The 24,045-nt window shown below is 37.0% G+C and overlaps 1 protein-coding gene across 3 annotated transcripts in view; it reads right to left on the reverse strand.

The window, feature by feature from the left end:
• Positions 1 to 24,045, reverse strand: part of ADAMTSL1 (ADAMTS like 1) — an 877,457-nt gene that overhangs the window by 203,346 nt on the left and 650,066 nt on the right. For 2 of the 3 annotated variants that reach the window (XM_058695257.1, XM_058695259.1), the window contains 4 exons: positions 22,592 to 22,703; positions 18,893 to 19,031; positions 5,949 to 5,999; positions 1,196 to 1,400 (listed from right to left, as the gene is read on the reverse strand). In XM_058695257.1, coding sequence (XP_058551240.1) covers positions 1,196 to 1,400; positions 5,949 to 5,999; positions 18,893 to 19,031; positions 22,592 to 22,703 — 507 coding nt within the window. The remainder of the gene's footprint in view (positions 1 to 1,195; positions 1,401 to 5,948; positions 6,000 to 18,892; positions 19,032 to 22,591; positions 22,704 to 24,045) is intronic. The other variant, XM_058695258.1, reaches the window with a different exon arrangement.

Below are 24,045 nucleotides of genomic sequence, written 5' to 3' on the forward strand. Positions count from 1 at the left end.
ACTCATAGCAAAGCCTTGTTCACTTTGCCTCATCTCTCACCTGAGACTTTAAAGGGCTGCTTTTATATAAGGACTCCTGGTGGATTTATACCATTTCTTACCATTCATGGAATCTTTGTTATTTTTGGCTACTTAGGGTGAAGGTGGCTGAAAATTAAATCACTTTCAATTCTTAGATTTAGATGAGTTAGGTAGCATTCCTGAAAGCACCCACTGTGTGCCGAGTCCCAAACCAAGTAGTGAAAAGGAGAAAAGAAACTGTAGCGTGTGCTCAATGTTGATTGCTAACACTGCATTTTAATTTTACTGAGTCATTTTGCTAGCTCCCACATGGACATTGACAGTTTTTTGAACAGCCATCATAGTTGACACGTATTATTGCAGCATGGCTGATCCAATTGATTATATGACACAGTCAAAACTGTTCAAGGGAGTTGATTCAACAGCCAGATGTAGATGGCACCTCCAGTGGTTCTAGACACCTGGGAGCAAGTCTAGACAGAGAGAAATGTCCAAGCTCTGATCCTGCTGCCACAAAGCCACGTAGTGAAGTGAAGTGCCATCTGTGTGGCTGAGGGCACAGTGGCTTATCTCCTCATCTTTCTATCTCTTTTGCTATTTCAAACCTTTGCATTAGCAGCCATGAAACCTCAAATAACACTTTATTTAGGCTGCTGCAACAGTTTCCCTAATGTTCTAGAATGTTCTGGTTTTAATTATCCTACTTCATCCCCATTCTGATTATTTTGCCATTTCCATTTCATCTTTCTTTTCAATGAATAATACACATAATTTTAATTTAAATCCACTCAGACCCTTTTTGGATATAGACAAAGCACAAGAAATACAAAATAAAACTAAACTGTGGTCTACTGAGCTCTATCATCCGAGCAGCTTCTAGAGACTCAGGATCAGTCACTTGGCCTCAGCTGCTCTTGACAGACATTTGCCTCTCCTTGCCGAACGTTATGAGCGACAGAGGCTTCTGGAAGTAACTTGAAGAAGCTATATATATTTACTCATTTACTTTTGGCTGTGCTAGATTTGGGGCATGCCTACATCAGGGCTAAACTGGTGGGCTTCTAGACACCTCAAGAGAAGTGGGGAGCTGCACAGGGTAGCCGGTGGGGTCATGACGATGAGAGGGAAGAGTGGACTTACTCTCCTAACGAACAAAGAAAGAGGGCACAGTTACCGGAGACCACTCCTGTGCCAGCCATTTAGGACAGTCAAAAATGTTGCAGGGCTGCACGATGGGCATCTTAGGGGTGTACATGCATTTCCACTCTTCCACTGAGGTGACATGCCCCTGGATGTCCTCCTCCACACAGGAAACTGCCCGGCTCTGGATGCCCCCCCCACACGAGGAGGAGCACGCGGTCCACGGGGTGGCCTCCCACCTACAGAAGCAAGGGGAGTCATCAGGGCAGACATGCACATTGCCGAACCTCCTCAGTGACCTTTCCGACCAACCCCGTTCCCAGTGCCTACTGGGGCAATCAGGTTCTGAGAGGCTATGGTCAAGAGGACTGAGAGCCATCTAATGCCTAAAATCTGATGAGTAAGAGAGAAGGATTCAACGTTGGCAACAGTGCTTTGTAAACCTTGAAGCTCTATATAATGTAAGAAATACTGTTTGGAGAGCTGTCCACAGGGATATCTGTGCTGTCTCTAACCTACTCTAACGGGGGCTATTCAGTCCTTCTCCTTGTAGTTCGAATATATATTCTGTGTATAATATTTATATTATTTTATATTTTATAAATATATATTCTGCATATATACTGTTATATATTTTACCATGATATATATATATATATATATATATATATATATATATATATTTTTTTTTTTTTTTTTTTTTTTTTTTTTTTTTTTTACTAAATCCCATTTAAATATCTTCGTTAAGACCAAAACTGGTTACTCAATTAACAGGAATAGTTTGCACCTGGGCTGATACTTTCTATTTTCAATGCAATACTTTCTTACTTAGCTTCTGGATACTTGTGTATGAGAAGCTCATGAAAGATCAAGGCAAACAAAAGACACTCTGTCCCTTGCTTCTACAATCATCAGCTTTGGGACTACATGGATTCAGCACAATTCCGATGTTCAAGCTACGCCATCAATACACTAAGGAGCAAAGGTGATAATGTAATCTTCTTGTTCCCTAACTGTTGAGGGATACTGGCAGTTAGCATTCCCCTAATAAATAACTCTTGGAATTGTGAAGAAGTTTTGTTTTGTTTGGAAGGCTGATGGCACTGGAATCTAAAGATACAGTTTAGTAAGGGAGAAAAGAACAATATTATCAATAACATTTAAGAGAATTCCATTGCTTTTTAGATCTCTGCATAGCTCTGCTGCATTTGGGACTGGACGCAGAGAGAGATCTTTGGCCCATTTACAGAATATAGAATTTTGAAAAATGGAAACATTGGGACCGAGCTTGTCTTTCTTACATATATTCTGCTTGTTGATGAGGATTGCTAAGGAATTTTAAGATTTCCCTTAGAGTTATGAGAGATATAGTTTTAATGAGAGAAAAACAAAATGTCATCAAGTTGATCTACTTGAAAAGTTAAATTTAAAAACACTGCACAAGCATACCATGGAGACATCAATTATTTTATAAGTAGGATTCATGCATATTGAGAACCTGAATGCTCTTCTGTATGAGCCTGGATAATGTATGTTTCCCAGTTAACAGAATTTTCCTCCACATTTTCTTTGCACTGTTTGAGTCTAGGAAACAACTGTTATCTCTATTGCCAACAGCCTAAACATGCTGCCAAGTACAATATTTTCCTATGCATATTTCCCCAGGAGACACAAAAGCAAATGCTATTATGGGGAAACTGAGGCCCTCTGTTTAGCCCTTAGGAGACTTTCTGGTCCCTTTCAAGAAAATGAAGCAGCTCTATAGAGGGTCTCTCTTCTAAAAGGGTAATACCAATTCTCATTTATCCATGTAAATCTCTGGAGAGCTTCCCTCTGGATATGGATAACAGGTCTGATTCAGAATGAAATTAGGCTGAATATATAAGTACATATTCACATTACATTTGATCTGACAGTGAAGCGGGAATATGTTTTTGAATGTACATTTAATCTCTTAGAACATTAAGATTCCATAAAAAGAGCACACTTTCTAATTGGTACTCTAATGTCCCTAACCTTGACCCTTCTAAAGTGAGAGTGATTAATTTCTGTCTCAACATTTGGACCTGACCCATAGTGTAAGTTCATAAACAGTAATAAGTATCCTTTTCAATGCCAGTGATCACAGAAAGACAAATGATGCTAATATTATTCTAAGAATTTATAGTATGGGTCCACCATATGACTATAGTTCTATATAATGAAAAATTGTTGTGTGAATCCTGACATAATAATAGGGTTATGTGGAATTTCAAGGCAAAACATGTCTGAGTGCTTTAAAGAAAATATAATAAAAGCTGAAAGAAGACATCAGTTAGAATATCTTTAAACAGGGACCAGTAAGTACTTGGGGAAAAAAAAAGCATATCCAAGAATCTCGTCCTGGAAGAATACTAAATGGGTTCACATATCACATATTTTAATTCCGATGGCTTTTAATTTTTTAAATACATAGTGTGTTTAAGAAATTCTCAAAATTCAGAGTGATGTGGGAAACATATATATATTAATTATGAATTAAAGATAATTCATCAGACTACATTCTTATATTACATTTAGGTATGTGTTTCAGTCAAAGACTGAAGGCAAGAAAAAAAATCGGAAGACTCACTAACTGTGCCTTGTATCTACACTTGTGGACTAAAGCCCATTTAAATAATTTCAATAAGGAAAGCCTTCTGCCTTGATCAGAATGTAGCTGCCACCTGAGAATCATATTTGAGCCTTAGTTCTCAACTTTGGGTTTTTTTTTGAGACTCAATACTTCTTATAAGAACATATTTGTAGAAATTGCTTCCATTTACTAAGACTTTATCAACTAAGCAGAATATCTAACTTTAGAAATAGCTCAGTAACAGAAGTGCAAGAAATATAGTGTTTATTTGATAATTATCCTTTCTCATTGTGATGCATGGATAGGCCAGTGTGGACACAGGATGGCATTAAGGAGGCTCATTTCAATCTGTCATTGAGAATACTGGGCTTCTAGCATTTGGGGGAAATTAGAGTATATAAGAAACGAAGTTTAACCTAAGACAGGCATTAGTTATACCAGAGAAATATAAACAAGAGAGATCATAGACATGAAAGAAACGTAGGAGTGCCATTACAAGAAAAACATAACCTTGATGTTGCTCACTCCTTACACCAACTTTGCCTTTATCGTAAAATATTTGGTCTTCACACAAACAAATACGTGTGTCCTATTTTAGAGATACAGAAACTGAAGTCAAATGAAATCTTGGATCAGTAAAATTAATCTCTTTATATTTTCACTCCACTTTTTTCCCCAAGAAGCATTTAATATATTACTTTGGTTCTGGATCAAACCAGCAAAATGATATAGTCATTTATATAGCATTTATATAGTCATTTATATAGCATTCTATAGTCATTTATCAGCTTTATCAATATAGTCATAGAAAAGCGGGAGGGAGCTGACTAACGAGGTAACCCCTTAGTGGAAGAGCTTAAAAAAACCCAAACAGCTATATAGAGTACAAATCCGATGTCCCTCTCTACATGCAACCGTTAGGATGGTGAAAATCAAGTTCTCTGCCAGGCACTGGAAGTATTTAAGTAGAGGCTGGATGACAGCTTTCACTGGTATATATGTATTTTATAAATATATGTATATTCATATACCCATGTGGGAATACATATTCACTAAATACTCATATACACATATTTGTATAAATACATATGTTTACAAATGTTGGGCATATGGGTGTGGTTGCAGGGAAGGAATGGGATAGGGAAGCATCTCTTGGGAGCTGAACTAAATGACCTCAAGAGCCCCTATTTGGATTCCATTTCATTAAGTATTTGGAGATTTTCAATCAAACTTTGTTTCATTTTATAGTTCAGAATTGTTTTCTGGGCTTTCATTAGTTTGAGACTGAGAAAACTACTCGCAATTGGATTTAAACTCTGGGTTCTAACTAGCAGCTGGTGCCCTGGAGTCCAAGTGAGCAAAGAGAATAGAGCAAAGGCCTCTCTTAGCTCAGGGGTCACTTCAAGCACGATTCTAATTTCTTCTGTCTGGGGAGCTGTTTCCAATGTGGCAGACCATACACTCAGTAGCTAGAATATTTTTCAGCTTCTCCAGTTTTCTTATGAATATATTAATAAAGAACAAGTTCTCTTAAAACTTCTTCAGTCACTTTCATTATTTTTTCTAGTTAAAAAATATATTGTACTTTAAAAAAGAAACACAGCCCGTGGAATTTTATGTTTTAGAAAAAAAAATGTCCCCTAAATGTTCTGAACAATAGAGATAGGAAAACATCACCTTTTTGTACACAACTATAATTTCTTTGGAACAAAAAAGAGGATATTTAAAGGCCTTATGTAGAGTAATAGCACATCTGGAATCCCACATTTGTGGTACTGTGATAATACTTCAGGCAGTGTTTGCTTAACAGTTAGCAGTAGCGCTTTAATGACTGGGGTCCTTTTGCGGGGAAACAAAAGAGGACAAAGGGAGTGAAAGAAAGACACAACATAACCCATACACTCTATCTAATAAGAGTGAATTACTGTGTCCACCTCAATGTGATAGGATCCTATCTTAAAAAAAAAAAATTTTTTTTTGTATGACAAGCTCACAGTCCGAGCAACCCAGTATTATTCAGAAGCAGAGCTCAGGATGGATTGCGAACTATACTATCTACCATCTTAACTTTTACAGAAAAAAAAAAACACACAAAGTCTATATCTACATAGACATATAAAAGAAGCAGAGGCTGATTTACTAATTCTAACATCAGGATGGTTGATTTACGTACCGAGGAAGGGGATGGTAGAGGTCATAAGGCATGATCTGCTTGTATCCGTCACTGTTAGGAACAATAATGCCAACCCTCTGAGTAGAAGGTACACACAATAAAATAAACACTAAATGATTACATTATACAAATTTTGTTAGACAAATGCAAAACAACATTAGTAAATTGTCTCTGCAAACAACACTAAAACAATTCGGTATCTTTATGCTGGCACGTGTTTGAGGATGGGGCAAGTTCTTTGCAAGGGCACCGTTTACTATAATTAGTTCTCTGATCCAAGCAGGAAATACCACTGGAAAGGGTGGTGGCAAGAAAACTTGGCACCTCATCATTAACTGTGACACAATAAGCTTATAAATGTTCTTTAATCCCCCAAATTATACATCCTATGAGGTCATTATTATCATTATTAATGTTACTTCCAGATGCTCACCAAGCAATTATAGTTACTGTCTCACTCCTGATGAAAGAGAGAGCTATGTATAAGAGTATGTACCTGGGAATAGACAATACTCTGTAATGTGCATTATCAAATAGGTTTTTTCTCTCAGCATATCTAAAGATTTTAATGAATTATCTTGGAAAGCAGTCAACTAGTGAATACAGTGGGCAGCTACCAACAAAAGCAAGTTTCCTACAGAAACAAAGGAAGAGCAGTTAAAATGAGATAAGAAATAGGAAAGATCTTTTTTGTGTTCTATAAAAATGTGATATTGTGTTAACTGCTATTACAGTCATGGTTGTGATGGTCATGACTGTTGTTAGTATATCTAGTGTCATGGGAAACATGTGAGATTCAGAGATAGAGCCAAAGGAGCCATAAGAAATGACATTATAGGCTGTATGGCTAATGGATTCACAAGAAATGATATTATAGGCTGTGTGGAAGTCCCTAGAGGCCTTATGGACTCTAATAAACTACACTAAACTACCTCACTGATTTCAACTAAAGCTTCCCATTGGCAAGACTTTCTTGCAGAATCCCCTGGTTTGTGGAAGATTTATGATTAATTGGTGTTAGATAAAAGGGCTAGTATAACAGACCCTCTATCAAGAGTGGGAGACATAGAGAGCTCAGTACACAGCTGTCACCCCAGGACAAAACATGGTAGGGCATGAGCAGAAGACACTTATTCCACAACGGACAAATGATAGGAAGTCTCTCTTTTGAATACTGAAGGAACTCATGTATTCTCTATGTATCCCTGGGATAGATGGATGGGTATATATTTATATATCCATATTCAATATAAATGTTGATATTTATATTTAAATAAGTTAAGGCTTATGTTTTAATCTCATTCTCTGATTAGGACGACATAATATGTTCATTTTAGAGGGCTAGCAAATCTAAACTTTTGGATAAAATGGGTGAGCTCGGTATACTATGGATCACAAAGATGAAAAATAGCACTGCCTGGAGATCATCATAAATAAGGAGGAAAGAGGGAGTGATAAAGGTAGTTTCTGAAGAAATTACTGAGAGGTAAGAGGATACATGAGAGAAATTAAATCTAAAAGAACATGGGAAACAAAGCTATAAAAGATAGATTTCTATTTCCAGAAAAGACAACCATTGGTGTACTAGTTTACTTGTTTATCTTATGTGACTAAATTTTCTATCTTTATTTGTATGACTAAAGTTTTTGTACTCATTTGTAGGATTAAATTTTCATGGTGTATGGATGTGCACTGGTCTACAGTAACAATATTCGTGAAGATGGATGCTGCACTTGAGGAAGGAAAAAATACCTTGGCTCTAACAGAAAAATGGAATGAGTACTAAGATTAAACTTTTCTCCCTGTTTTTCTAAGTTAGAGAAACTTCCTATTCTTTTCTGCCTTCTTCTGACAGACAATTGGATGGGAAACACTAATCGTCTCTTTCTCTCTTTTATTATAATCATGTTGATCTCTTTCCAATAGTTCTTATGTCTAGTCATTGAGGAAATTTTCTTTCTAAAAGAGCTGTCTTTTAAAGAATTCCAACCTTCCAAAGTTCTAATAACTCTGGACATGCATCTAATAGTAGTTAATTAAGAAATTATTGAAATAGACTTTGCAGTTATATTTGAGCTAACCCTAGTATCTTTACTCATGCCTATAGCACCTTCTAAGTGCAAAGATGCAGTTCGTTGCCTTCTCTTCCAAAAAAATTTATAGCTATGGTTTGTTATCCTCAATATTAGAATGAACTGCTGCAGATGTCTGCCAATTGATTTATCAGCTGATGATATTTAAAATGGAGGCAGTGATATTGAAGAAAACAGGCTAGAAGAGAAGAAGGGGGAAGAAAAGGGGGTGTGTATAGAATTCAAGATGTTGGGCTTTGCTTTGGACTGATTTAGAAATTGTGTTTTTGTTTGAACAAGGAGTTCTAAACCTGGATTCAGCAAAACTATAGCTATATTTGTCTTTCTATGGCATGGGTCATGGTGAAGACTCATAAAATCACTCTATGGCACCTGTGAAAACAGAAAGATATCAAAACAATGGTGCTCTGTCCAGTCTTGTTAATGCATGTTCATGTGCATGGGCTCTGCTCTCTCTAGGGGTTCATGTCATGGACCTGGCCTTTCACCACACTGTCACAGAAGGGTAGGCACTGTGGCCTAGATGTAACTTCCTATTGCTTACCTATTGCTTAGGACACTTGGTCTTTTTCTTAGGCAAAGTGTACATATTGAAGAATGACGAAAAAGGATGCCATTTTGGGATTTTAAAAAGCTCTTGCTACATTTAGGGCTTGATGTGTGTGTGATGTGTGTGTGTGTGTGTGTGTGTGTGTGTGTGTGTTTGTGCATGTGTGTTTGTATTCAGACATGTATCTGAATATGTGGGGAGTGGTGAAGGAGGCAAAAATAATTTTAAAACATTATCAGAAAGGGAAGTTGTAAAAAGCAGTCCGTTTTTGGGTAAAAGCACTCATTCTCCATTGCCTTAACTATTCTGATCACTCGTGCACTTCTTACACCCAGCAGTTACCTGACTCTATCAGACTCCCTGACATCAGGGGTCATGGGAGGAAGATGAGGATAATGTCATTCTGGACTCATGTAGTGTAAGAAGGAAAAAGCCATGGTACCTCATCCTCTCAAAGTACACACCTTGAGGAACTGTTCCACAATAGGAGAATGCCTCAATTTTAAGACAGGTTCATGTAATAAAAATATTATGCCATCATAAACATAAAGCCTTTTGAACCATTTTTAATGACATAGACATTGTCAACTGAAAAAATTTCAATGCAAAGTAGAACATACCATGTGAACCACAATACTGAGAGAATTCATGGGTTTGTATATCTATTTAATCATTTTTATAGTTCATATATGTGTGTCTATATATAGACACACATATATGACCCATATACATATGTATATAGAAATATATTAAAAAGACCAAAAAGAGTTGTTAGTTCCTGGTGTTTGGATTATGCAATTTTGCCTTCATATATCTTTTAAATGTTTATTTATTTATTTTTGAGAGAGAAAGAGCACAGTGGGGGAGGAGCAGAGAGAGAGAGAGAGAGAGAGAGAGAGAGAGACAGAATCTGAAGCAGGCTCCAGGCTCTGAGCTGTCAGCACAGAGCCTGATGCGGGGCTTGAACTCACAAACTGTGAGATCATGACCTGAGCTGAAGTTGGATGCTTAACTGACTGAGCCACCCAGGTGCCCCTTGCCATTGTAGTTTGATATTTTTCTGTTTTCCAAGTTTCCTATAATGTACAGTCACAGGAATTAGAATATTCAAGTAAGACAAAATACATGTCCGAGAAAATAAAAGAGAGACATTTAAAAATACATTATGAGCAGATGAAATGAGGCCATGACCTCAAATCCTAAGTGGCATTTAAAGATTATTGAGTCTGCTCTGAAATCTCAGAAGCTACTTTAGAACAATGTGCCTGACTTTAAATGACTTTTAAACATCAATCTCTATTCAGGCTCATTTATTTAGTAAACCTCTCTTCAGGAAAAATCCTAACAGAGCTAACTCTATGGGAGCCTAATTTGTGGAGTTCTGTGTTTTTTTTTATAATGGAAATGAACCATAACAAGCCCTTTTCATGGTTTTAAGTGTCCCTTTCTGTGAATCTCTAAGGACCTCTTGCTTCTCCTCTGGAGCTGCAGAGCCTAACTTCCTGATGGCTGGATGTGCTCTAGGTTTGTCGAGCTCATTGTGTCCGAACAGTTCATTACCCTCCCCTGCAAAATGCTTCTTCTCCTGTGATCACTGTGACTGTTCAGAGCACTATCATTCTCCCATCCACTCAGGTTAGACACTACGGGACATCTTTGTTGCTTCTTATTCCCATGCTCCCTAATGGCAGTCAGCTCTGCCGGTTGTGATGTCTGCCAAGCACATCTCCTGATGACACAAATTTGGGTCCTTTTGCAGCAGTCAGCTAACAGATCTCTGCCTGCAGGCATTGCCTCCCCCAACCCGGCCTGCTCGCTGCTATCACAGTAATCGATATTTTGCTTCCCATCTCTAAAGTCTTAAGTGGCTCCATAATGGCCAGTGAAATTTCTGAGTCAAGTGTTACCTCTTCTAAAGCCTGTCCTCAATTTCCCTCTCAACATCTGGCAGAAATTTCTTCTTCCCCTTCCAAATACCCATCACACTAACTCCACTCATTGCTTTTAACTATCTACTAAGTTCTAATATGTGTAAATTTTCTTTAGTTTAACACCATGGGACAGAATCCATGTCGGTTCTTTACTGGATCTCTTAACACCATGCCCTGTGCAGGGGCAGTTAGTGAATATTCACTGGATGAAGTCATGCTGTTGGTATGCAGACACAAAGCCAAGCAGTACCATCCAGAATGAAAGCAAACAAACAAAACAAGGTCAAAGAAACTCTCCAACAAACTGCCATTCACTGTGCACATGTTTAGTCCCACTCCTTGCCTTCTGCTAGCTCTGGCATCTGTGGGAGGGAACGGACTGTTTGGGAGGGTGGTTTGGCAGTTAAGGAAGGCTGCTGGCTATCAGGTGATCTGAAGCACAGAAAGGACAGTGTAATGACACCTGTGCTTCTAGCCTGCTTGGCCAAACTCTGCATCTCTTCCATTAGTTATCTCCCAGAAATAGCCATGACAGCTCTGAAAAATCTTCTCTGTCCTGTCTCACGTGTCTTCCAGATGCCATGCTGCTTTGTAACTATACAACTCTGTCTGGGCAATGTTGGGGCCCAGATTCTAGTTGATTTTTCTTTGCCTTTGTCATGGTACCAGGCATAGAACCTGGTACAAGTCAGACAATTAAAAAAAAAATGAATGAAATTGTGGGTGGTGGAGGGAGCTCTGGCACAAAAGGGAGTATTTCATCACCTCTCGACAACCCTGGAGCAACAGAAACCAGTCTCTTCCTAAGCAACAGTTTAGAATGGGGGAGGGGAGAAGTAACAAAAGTTGGGAAAGACACAGGCATTCACTTTTTCATGAGTGGTAGAGCACAAAGGATCATGGTATACTAAGGAAAAGGACCCCCGAGGAGCTGGGAGATGGACAGTCAGTTCTCTTTTCTCTCACTGTCTTTCTGTATGATCTTGAGTGCTTTACATTGGGACCTCTGCAAGATCTAACTGGATGAAATCAGAGGTTTTAAGATGAAGTAACCCATCTCATGGAGCTCTATCTTACCTGCCCTCTTCTTTTTTTTTTTTTTTTTTTCAACATTTTTTATTTATTTTTGGGACAGAGAGAGACAGAGCATGAACGGGGGAGGGGCAGAGAGAGAGGGAGACACAGAATCGGAAACAGGCTCCAGGCTCCGAGCCATCAGCCCAGAGCCTGACGCGGGGCTCGAACTCACGGACCGCGAGATCGTGACCTGGCTGAAGTCGGACGCTTAACCGACTGCGCCACCCAGGCGCCCCTTACCTGCCCTCTTCTTAGTGGCTGCTAAAGGTAGAGCTTGCCGCTCTATGGACCACAGATTGAAAACCACTGAAGTAGGTGATCATCTCAAAATCTTTCCTACTCTAATGTTTGATGACTTTATAAAACATGGTGGGTTTTCCTAGGAAACAGGGGATCCAGCAAATGAGAAAATATTCTGCAAATAGTTCACACTTTTCTTAGACCATTGTGCTCATGAGGCAACATTCATTTACTAGGAACCACACCAAAAGAACCCTGTTTCATCACTTGGGTTTGAAAATATTTTTAAGGCACATACTCATTTTTCTGCTATAAAACCAATGGAGAGTTTTTGATCATTTGGCCCCAAATATTAGTATTTCATTGATATTTCTGTGGTTAATATTCTTGACATTAATGAATGCAATTTCTGAACTGCTTTTAAGTAAGTGGGAGTAATATTTCCCTGGGCTTTGTTTATCTCTTCCTGTACTGTCCTAAGTGATTGGTCACTGTTTAGTAAACATCAGTCTTTATGCTTATATAAAAGAGGTTTGCTTGACCTGAGTATGTGATCATTTCGCAGACCCATAGCAAACTTTGTATTCATACGATTGTCAGTTCTGAACTTGCTGTGGGGTCTATGTTGGGCTTAAACCAGATATTACAGGATGCTGATGGCATCATGAAGAACAAAGGGGGATGTTCTGTGGGATGAATGCTTGCCTCAAGGATCAGGTTACCTGAGTTTACACAGTCGAGGAGATACTTTGGAAGTACTTAGATTTATAATCCAGCTTTCTTTTCACAATCTAACTCGGGGCAGATCACTCAACCTCTTTAGGCTTCAGTTTGTTTATCTGGAAATACAGATACTAATCTCTGTCCTGCTATCCTGTCAGGGAATGTGAAACTGAATTGAGAAAATGGATGTGAAAGCACTTTCTAAACTTCAAATAGAAGTAACAAGTCATTTTACGGATTTGGCTCTCAATTTGATAATGATAGCTGACTTTTGTTGAGTGCTTGGACCCTTGCTAAGAGCATTATGTGTATTACCTCATTTAATGCTCCTAGCTACTCTCTTACAGGAATATTATACTCATTTTACAGAAGGCAAAACTCAGACCTAGAGAAGTTAAGTAAAGAAGTTACTAGCTAGTAAAGTCAAAGTGATAGGTTGAGGTTAAATGGAGGATGATGATGATAATACCTGTTCTAGTAACTCACAAGTTAATTAAGAGAATTGCGTAAATATTTATGCTTTTAAAAAGTATAAAATGTAATATGAAAAGTGATTATCATTATTAGTAATAATGAGCTGATTGGGTAGGACTGAACTGCCACAATAATGGAGTTACAGCTGATGGTCTAGTGATGTGTGGTATGACTATAAACTTGGGAAGGGTTTGACCATGCATCCTAAAAAGAACCAGAACTCTGCTTTTTTACCTCATTATACATAATACATGAAAGTGGAAATGGGATTTTATGGTGAAGTTTCTTATTGCTTACTCATTAGCTACTCAAAGCAGTATATTCAAATGAGGGTGATTAAAAGTAAGTTGTTACTTTTCTAAGTCATTTACCTCTTACAAAATAACAAAAAGACTTCCAAGATTAGAAAAACATTTCATTATACTTTAATGCTAACTAAGGAACCATTTTCTAGTCCTGACAATAAGTTCTCATTTTTTGGAGACAGGGCATAAATCCTATCTGAATTAAACAGCAATGTGTCACAGGTGGGTAAGTGGGGATTATTAGGCAATTGCACACTGTGATTTGTGGAGATGCTAATTACTTTAATTTATCATGGTTGTTGTATTTTAAAAATCTGATAAGTGTGATTTACTTTGATATAGTTTTTAGGAATTTATGTGTCTTGCTATTATAATAACAGAGAACTACATTCTAGACCTATATAGAATTTCTCCTCCTTTCATGGAGGAGAAAGCTGATTTCTGGGAAGATTGGGTATTCCTCTCTGAGGTAACATCAACACTATCATAATCATGATCTTAGTCATAAAGCTGTAGCAACTAACATTTTTGAGTGCTTCTCATGTGTCAGACATGTATCAGTCAAACTTTTTAAATGTATTAGGACATTTATTTTTTATGATGACCCTGTGAGGTAAGTATTATTATTTTCCTCACTTCATAGGATGAAACACTGAGACTTAGCGAGAACAAGTAACTGTCCAAAGGCTACTCAACCAGTAAATGGCACAGCCAGGATCCCAAGCCAACCTGTTTGCTCCAAAGCTCCCCGCTTAACCACCAGACTGTTTTGTCATTGGGCTAGTTGGTCACGAAGTTAGCGTGACCAGATTTTTATATGCCCTGTACACATAATGGCTCTCATGATGCAGATTATTTCTTTAAAGTTGCATTTGAGATTTTGTTTACAATTTGAATGATAGCCAGGGATGACTTATGCAATTTTCTGTCAAATTAAATGGAGCTGGATAAAAAAGTCCACTGGAACTCACCAACAACTGCCGCTTGGGGCATACAAGTTTGGGCATTTTCTCAGGACTGTTGCTCTGAATTCCTTGAGGGAAGGGGGAATCTGGATGCAGTTTCAGCTAGAAACCGATTTGTTTGCTAATGATTGTGACCATGATAGTGTGATGAGTGAGAGCTTTTTTCACTTTTCCAACCTTTGCCAATTTAAGCCCCCTTCATTACTGCCTTGGAGGGAAAACTTGAGGCCCATGCCAGAAAAAATCTGAAAAGGTGGTTCTCTGATCTTCTCACAAACAATGTCTTGCACAATTTCCCCCAGACAGCATTAACAGTCTTTTCAGTCTCATAGACTGAGATATATATGACCAAATGTAGCATAATTCACATTAAAATCCACTCTCAAAACATAAGGTGCTTATTAGCTGAACTAAAACTATGCCTTTTTAGTTGTTGGTGGACCATAGGCATACATTTTGAGGCTCTCTCGCCACATGATGGGTTTTACCCTTCGACTGGGAGGCAAAGATGATACAAAAAATCACACGAACAAACAACAGCAGAGAGAGGCATTAAAAAATGACAGAAGCTATGATTATAGCATGGCAGGCAAAGGAGAGGATTTTACATTTGATTAGATTCTAAGTGTCTTAGCTACATGAGAAAAGGTTCATACTACAGTGTTAAATGAATGCAGTGGAAAACAAATTAAACATGCAGTAGATCACGGACAAATGCGGGTGGGGAGGGAATGCCTCTGGACTTCTGGAAGTGCCCAAATTGAGACTGCCACCAGAACGCCATATAGAGCATATGAGGGGATTAGTGAGGTCATAGCTCTGAGTCACCAATGAGAAACATTCTTAATTTTAGCTAAAAGCCATTAAAATTTTAACTTCACTTTCTCTTCCCTTCCATTGTAAGTGTTAAGTTTTGGCTTCCTTTTTGAGACCACTTTTGGCAAGGAGACAAAGTATTTTACCACTTCATAAAAATGACTGCATAAAAGACATCAGCAGAGAGCAACAAAGCTCTTTTGGGCTGGAACTTCTGGCAGCCAGGTAGGCTCAAATGTTGGTCTAGTAGTATAGGGGACTCATATTCCTGCCTCAGCAAAATGTCAAGTTACTAAATGTCATGGATATTCAGGCTTGCTTTAGGATAGTGGAAACCAAGAACACTAAATTGCTGAATTCCAAGTGTCCGCGGTACACAGTATGATCTCATCGATGTTATGAGCTATAGACAAGACTGGAAAGCAATATAGCAAAAACATTAACACTGGTTATTTGTGGCCCCTAGGGATTATTAGTGAGTTTTATTGTTTTCATCATAGGCTTTTAACTCATCAACATTTCTTAGCATTAAGCATCAGAAAAAAGCCATAAAACCATAAAATTGTTTTGAAAAAAATGGGCTACATTTCAACAATCCCTTTAACTTCAAGATGAACCAATCCACCACCATGAGAGTCAGTGGATATTGTCAGTGAGTGAAATGAGTAAGGGATATCATTTAGTTCATTAGTTCAACTGTAAACATTTACTTATTATAAAGCAAATTAATGCAAACAATGAGGCTATTTTGGTAAACAGAAAAAATTGGATATCAAGGATTATGGCTAATGGTCATCATAACCAGTTTATTTCTGGTTTGTTTTGGTTTTAGATGTGCAGCAATGACAAAATTCCTATTATCTCAGAGAAGGAGCTGCTAATGATAACAGTTTTTACAGTTCACCTTGCAATCTTAGTATACCTATTTTTTCAGTTAAACAGACATACTGAAGAACTTAATGATGAGTGCAAAAAGTAGTTCCTTTGGTGGTATAACATTTTTACAACTGTTACAACAATTTTTTTTTTTTTTACAATTTGGCTGAGTTTTAATAAGTTAAAATTAGTTTAACATGTTTAAATATATATACATATATATATGTGTATATATGAACGTTTTATGATTTATTGTTTAAAAATACTTCAAAATGTGTAAAATCAAATTCAGTGAAGCAACTCTATGGAATTATAGGTTCTGTAGACAAGGTCTGAAAGCCACAATTTAATGCAACAAACAACCCTCTCACCCTCATTTTCTGGGTGAAAAAACTGAGGTCCAGAAAGGTAAAAGAAAGGTAAAATAATAAGCCTAGGGCTACACACTAATTATTTAGTGTACTTTTTGCTGTCCATGGTACTTCCCAGCCTTGACAAGCAATAAACTTGGCCTTATGAATGGGATTTTGCTTCAAATAATATATAATAGGTCCTAAGTCCTAGTCTCATACAGGTAAAGTGAACAAATATCTCAAGGGTTAGATAAAATAATTGTTTTGGAAATTCAAAAATATGTCAGCACTAAGAATGTCTACGTTTTCCCTTTGAGGGTTTCTAATTTTAGACACAAGGGCCATAGTTTAATGTCATTGTGTCACTCTTGATTTAACTATTAGGCAGTTAAATCTGTAGTTAGGAAGCAGTTTCCTGAGGGTTCAACTCAGCTATGTCTAACAGGAGGGCAGACCTATTTTATACAGTAGGTGCTCTCGAACCATCACTTCTTATTTTCTCTCAGAATTTAGAAAGGTTGCTTTGATCCCAAGGATGCAAATAAAGTACAACGAATTTCCCAGTGATCCTTGAAGCAGCAAATCTACATTTCCTAAAGCAGTTTCCTCTTAAATCTCTCCTACTGCTAAGTCTTAATCTTTACAGCTTTGTTTAATTACTTCTGCATTGAAAAAAGCAGCTTCCTGACATTTGCCTCTAACTTATTTTTTCTTTCTCCTTAATAGCCACCTGTCCCAACATTTATACATGTGCTGTATTAGATGTTTTAAAATAACACAGGACACAGACAAAGCATAAAGTTCACAGGCAAACTTCTTTCAATATAGTATGGCCTTTTGCTTTGGGATAGTAAGAAATAGGCCACAAATACTACTCCAAACAAGAAGAGAGATAAAACTCAGAAGCCAGAAAAAAATTGAGTAGATTAAAAACATTTTCTTAAAATTGTTAACAAAATGCTCTTATTTCACAACTGTCTTCCCTGGCCATCTCTTTATTGAAGTTCTTTTCCCCCAGATATGGGGGTGACTCCCCCATTTCTCCTAGAAATTCATACATAAATTTTGATGAAAGTGTGTAAAGACTTTCAAAGTCTTTCTCTGGCTGAACTGATCTGTCTGAATTAGGATAACTATGCTTTTCACACACTGGTCTTCTGGTATAGATATAATAAGTATTTTATATACTTATTATATAATAAGTAGAATAATTTAAAAGTGGGGTTGAACTGCATTGGCTATAATTATCTTGGCTAAAAACACTTCGTACTCTTAATATTTCCAAAGTTAAAAAAAGCCAAGGAAAATTTTAATACCTCATTCAGTTTTTATACCATATCCACTTTTTAATACATAATTTTCTGGTGTAATATGAGCCTAAATTAAATTAAACTTCACCTAAATTATATAATTATAAAATATCATTTTTTTCTGTTTTTTTTAAATGAAAACATGTTATTCTGAGTTCAGTTTTATGAGCTAAGTATATGAAAGAGGCAATTTTGTATCACATGCAGAATTTAGAATTCATGAATATGAGACAGAGTACAAGAAAATAACTTTAGAAAGTTAACAGCAGAAAACACAAACTTCAAAGATAGAACACTTTTCATGCATGTTGTTCATGTAGTATTTCAACTATGTAAAAATTTTGTTTTATGTATACATGATTACTCCACTATGATTTAAAAAATAATATTGAGGTGCTTCTAAGAAATCCAAGGAGCTTTGGAAAGGATATTTTATCTTTTGGTGTTCGTGATTAGCTTTGTAGGAGAAGAATTTTTTTATATCCTCTCTCATATGTTGAGGATACGGAAGCTAATAAAGAGATTTACCAGGAAGTTCTGCAACTACAAAGGCAAATGCTACACCATGAACAGATTGTTGACCTGTACTTTTATGACTACTCATCATCTGAGATATTTCGTATGTCAGTCTGATCCTTAATCCTACAAATAACTGAGGGCCAATCAGATTTCCAGAAAGCAACAGTACTAGTGCAGGTGTCAAGTGTCTCTTTAAAACTCCTAATTAAAAAGACCTTAAAAAAATCTGACTATTGCAAATAAGTCCTGCTTTCTCTTTGACAAAGTCAGGGTATGTTAAAATTAAAGCTGTTCTAAGACTGGTTTTGATTCTAGTTAATTACTGTGGACCAGGGTAAAATGGGTCAGTTGTGATCCTTACATATGGTCTACTCTGACCATGTCACTGATCAAGTGACAAAGTTAAAATGGAAGGAATCCTGAGAACATTGTGCCACCACCTTGGCCTGAACCTTGTTAAGGAGGGATACAAGTACCAGAATAAAAAGAAATCAGAAGAGAAAATAGCTCTGAAGAGTGCTCCGCAAGTGGAAACTCTGGAGACCCTGAGAGGGCATCATACAGCTTCAAGAACATGGGGCATGGGTACGGATAACACATGATTAGGAATGGACCCTGGACAGCAACACTTATTTATTTTTAATTAAATTTTTATGAAGCTGATGGAACTCAACTTATGTTTATGATAAATAAACTAGTAAATCTGACTTACCTGGCTGGACAAGGATCCAAGTTGCACTCTTGAAGTTTGGGTTTGGGTTTGATGTTCTCTGGGTAATAGTGACAGTATTGATCCGCAACCACACGGTTGCTCCGAAGATCGTAACACTCAGCCGATGTCAGCTGGTAACCTGCAGTATCAAACCATCCAGGCAAGTTTCAACACACATGTCATATTAAAGTATAACATAATATACTTCTTTATACTTCTTGGCCATCTCACATTAATGAAAATTCTTCCCCAACACTTCAGTAATTTCCAGGACAAAAGACAGAAATATGGAAGGCTCATTAATTTTTGCAGGCCTCAAATACGATTTTTCCACTCAAATTGTAATAATCAAATATACTGTAAGGTTTGAACTACATAAGGGCATAGCTAGGTGATCAGACTCTGCTGTAAGTACTATTACTATTAATTTGTTTTGTATAATCTAAAAGTGTAATATGGATATCTGTATCCAAAAGAGATGACCAGTATTTATTTGCCAAGCATCTCATGCAAAGATGCAAAATTGCCTCCCTTGTATCTGAAGCACCAGGAAGAATAAACTCCCCAATCAATCAATCAATCAATCAATCAAATAAACCCTAACACTGCTCCCCTTGATGAATGGGGGACAACGAAATACAGCACAAGATGGGGTCCTTCCAGCTGCCTGGGAACATTATTTTTGTCTAAATTCAACCTGAGTAGGCTAGGCTGAGAAGATGGAGGATTAAGATCCTAATAGTATCCATTAGGAATCCCTACAAAACAACAACAACAACCATAATAGTACCCCCCTAATGTTCAATTTTTGCTTCACCTAAAATCCTTTCTCATTTCTCTTTAAGTCTCCAGCCAATAGTTTTTTAGTGTCCACGTACAAGTTTCCACTGTTTAGAGAATTCTTTTAAAAAATAGCACTGCTGAGTAATGCTTCATTCCATTCACAATGTGCTTTACCTTTTCCACCTGCCTCTTTCTTGTCTTGTGGATTTCTAGTGAGGTGGTGATGAAGACTTAGAGTCTTAGAGTGAAAAATAAATGTACATGGAGAATTTTTTTAACTTAGGCTTTTTTTTTTTAAATCATTCTAACCCTAACCAACCTCCAAAATACATTCTCCCTGGCAGGGGTTGAATATTGTTATTGCTAGATACATGTTAGAAAGTCAGATTGAGAGAAGTTAAAAGACTTGCAAAAGATTTTAGGAAATCAGAAGAAGGCTTATAAACCAGATTTCCTGGCTTGAGGCTGTGTTTTCAGACCACCCACAAAAATTAATTGTTCATTAAAGGCCTAAAAAAAGAGCTTTTAACAATTTTACTGTAAAGATGAAAAGCATGGAAAGTAATAGGTAAGAACACATGTTCCATTAAACTTTTTATTTTATAAGAAAGCCAAAGAGCAAAATGACATTTTAAATAAGTAAATATACTTTTATTTTTCAATTACATTATATTCTAAAGCAGATAATGTTATGATAAGCTAACCATTTTACAATTTTCCATATAATAATTTCTACTCAAGGACAGAGTTTATCATGTAGTAAAATGTGGGCACAAGCAATAAGTATATTATATAACTGAGAATATGATTTTTACACTTGATCTTAGCCAAAAGGCCGAGAAGCGATGAGAATATGATTTTTAAAAATCATAATTTGTCAGCTTAAAAATGTTGCTGGAAGCTATTCGAGAGTGTGTGTAATGAAGGCTTAGAACAAAAATGAAATAAAAGACCAAAATAGTCAGATAATTGTGTTTTCGAACGTTTCACAAGGTATTTTTAGCCACAATTGTTTACACTTAGCAAAACGGTCAACCAGCTGAATGTGGAACCAGAAATATAAAAAGGAACTCAGAGATCATGTTTTTAGTCATTGTCAAACTGGTCCATGAAGGGGGAGAAGGCTGGTTTCCACACAGCTCATATCTTTATTCTGAGCAAGACTCCTTTTATTTGTGCTTCCTAGTAAGATTTCCTTTGAAGAAAGTGTTTGATAGCTCAAAACATTTGAAGACCACTGAGGCTTCTACTTGTTCACTTAGATGTGAGGAAAATAAGGTTGAGAGGGGTTGGCTATATGTGAATCTAACATTAATCCCCTTACTATATATAGCAAGGCATCATCAAGCTTACTGACATTACCCTCTAACACCAGCTCTCTATATGAAATTGACATAGTGGGCATATTATGGAATTGATACTTCTTCGGTCAAAGCATGGTTTTCATTTAAAAAGAAAAGAGGAAAAATAATTATTTACCTAGAAAAATAATTGTTTACTTAGATTTCTTTCTTTGAAACTATTTCCTGTACTAGTCATTCATAAGTGTATCAAAATAACATTCTTATGAAACATCAAAGTAATTGCCATTTTACTTTTAAACAAAGTTATTTTCTCTTCAGAACAGCTAGAACAAATGGAAACACTATTGTGCTGAAATGCTGAGAAGCTTAAATTAATAGTTATTTAGCAACGAGGTAAAAGCACTTGAAGGTATTTCTGACTAACTGCTTTTAGGCTAAAATCTAACATTGCTCCAGAGGACCTGATTTTTAGTGATCTGTTCACATTATGCAGATGAAGATGAATTATTTCATACGTTCTCACTGTTTAAAAAAATAATAGATAATAATTTGTTTCCATTTTGAGGTATCATCCTTCTTTTCTCTTGTCGGAATAACCTAGTGATACCCATGTAGATGAGCTACTTAACACCAGCCAACAATCCGGTTTCAGTGAAGGTGGAGCCAGAATTTATTTGATATGCTGGTTTTTAAAGGAATATACAGACAATTTTATGCTCATTAAATCAGCAAAATTAAACAATTTCTTATAATCCACAAATACTGGCTCAGTTGGCAATGAAACTCAGATATTCATACTCTGCTTATTACCCTTCTGGAAAGAATTTTGGTATTATATGCCAATAGCCACAAAAATTCTGAAACTCACTCTTGAGAATTTATTCCAAGGAAATAATTTGAAAGGAGAAAAGGAAAAAGAAACTTGGCTATTAAGTTATTCGTTACATTCTAAGAGAAAATTTAAGTGAACTAAATCTTCTATAAGGATATGGCTAAATAAATTATCATAAAGTAATTTGAAGCAATTACTATGTAACCATTATAATTGTAAAGGGCAGAAAATGGGAGAAAATATCTTTTCCAGTAATACAAAATGCTGTCCCTATTGCGGATGTGATGGAGCAGAGATAGGAATTCATTTGGTGACTTTTCAGGAGAGATGATAGGATAGAGCTTAACAATAACCGAGCTGAAGTCTACAGAACAGTGATTTTTTTTTTTTCGGGTAATAAACTATTCCCTTCAATTAAATTCATCTCTGATTCTTTTTGAACACATTATGCTACATAGTAGGCCTGACAAACACTCTTCATTGGACTCAGGAATAAACAAATAAGTTCTGTTCAACTAGGTGAGTAGTTGATTCTCAAATGAACAGAACAGACTCAAGACCGTTTCCACTAATGGGACTCTACAGACAGAAAATGTTCATGGGCCATCCCGACTGAGGTATCCACCTTACAGCCAGGCTTCCGGATTTGGCCCCATTCAGAATAAAGAATCTAACCCATCACAGCACGAAAGTTCTTCCATGTTGAAGTGGCTACTTTTACAACAGCTAAGCCTTCCCTCCTAGAAGCCAACAGTTCCTAGGCTAAGTCAACACCATTACCTCCTCCACAGGTTGCTGAGCAAGGAAAGAAATCTGTCTCCCTCCATCGGTGGATGATAGGCTGATAAAAGATGAACTGGACTGTGCTGTCAGCGGGCCCTGAGTTGTGGATCTGCAGGAGACAAGAGACAATAGCAAAGAGAGCAACTAGTATGACAGAGGGGTGCTTTCTTGGTTCCTTGCAACTCTGGACAAGAATGTATGGTAGCACGGATGGTTTCAGGCTGCACTGGGAGAGAAGTGGCCATAGCAATATCACCCATCTTACCAATCAACCATTCGCCATCACCACCATTGCTTTCTCAGTTCTTTTGCCATGAGCAACAGATAGCAATGTCTCAACTTGTGATTCTAGTAGGGTCTTTTCCCAGGACACTCATTCCCTTTCCCTCATTTACTTCCAACTTTTCTGGTATAACAGGAAAAATTATGGGTATTTTTAATTTCTATGTATGTATCTGTGTATGTATCTATGTGGATTTATAACGTAGGTTCAGAAAGAGAAAATTTGTTCTGAGAAAATGATAAATGCCATATACTGCAAGAAATGAAAGATACTATCCTTTGTTAACAAAAAAAATTAGGGGCACCTGGATGGCTCAGTTAGTTAAGCATCCAACTTCAGCTCAGGTCATGATCTCATGGTTTGTGAGTTCGAGCCCCACACCGGGCTCTCTGCTGTAAGCACAAGGCCTTCTTCAGATCCTCTGTCCCTCCCTCTCTCTCTCTCTCATTCTCAAAAATAAATAAACATTAAAACAATTTTTAAAAAAGAAACGAAAAAAATTAAAGAATTAAATGGCTCTGCCCACCCAGAGACATACATGGTGTTTCCTGGCGATTTAGTGACTCATACGTTTTCATGTGCAGAATTGCCAATTGGAAGCTTGCTAAAATGCTAATTCCTCAGCTCTTGTCCAGAGATCCCGGCAACGCAAACATTGATAGTCCAAGTACCAAACTTTAAAAAACACCAACTTCCATTTTAAAAGTATTTACTTTGAATACAACATGTGCTTATGGAAATGACAACTCCTTTGTTTTTCAAAGGGGGGAAGTGAAGCAATAATTCTTTAATAGTTCTTAAAAGTATAAGGTTGAGAAAACATACTTAAACTGAAGGAGCAATGCCTTGATTTCATGAAGACATAATAACATGTCATATAACACTGAGACAGTGGGCAAGGCTTGGACTATTTGTTATACTAAAGAAAGTTCCATGGACAACAAAGAGGGGCACCTCTTAACTTCAAGACAGTAGAGGAGCACATCAGCACATCATGTGGTCTAAGTCTTCGTTAGTGTTTTCAAGCTTTCTGCGGTCCTAGCTGCCCTTTACCGAGGATAAACTGATGGATTTAGCCTTCAGATTTAAAAAAAAAGACCATCTATTTTTCCACTACTGAGTTTAATGACTGGATTAAACATCTAGGAACACTGAAGAAACAGGGAGT

This window comes from Neofelis nebulosa, chromosome 12, assembly GCF_028018385.1.
Source record: "Neofelis nebulosa isolate mNeoNeb1 chromosome 12, mNeoNeb1.pri, whole genome shotgun sequence".
NCBI classification, from domain to species: domain Eukaryota; kingdom Metazoa; phylum Chordata; class Mammalia; order Carnivora; family Felidae; genus Neofelis; species Neofelis nebulosa.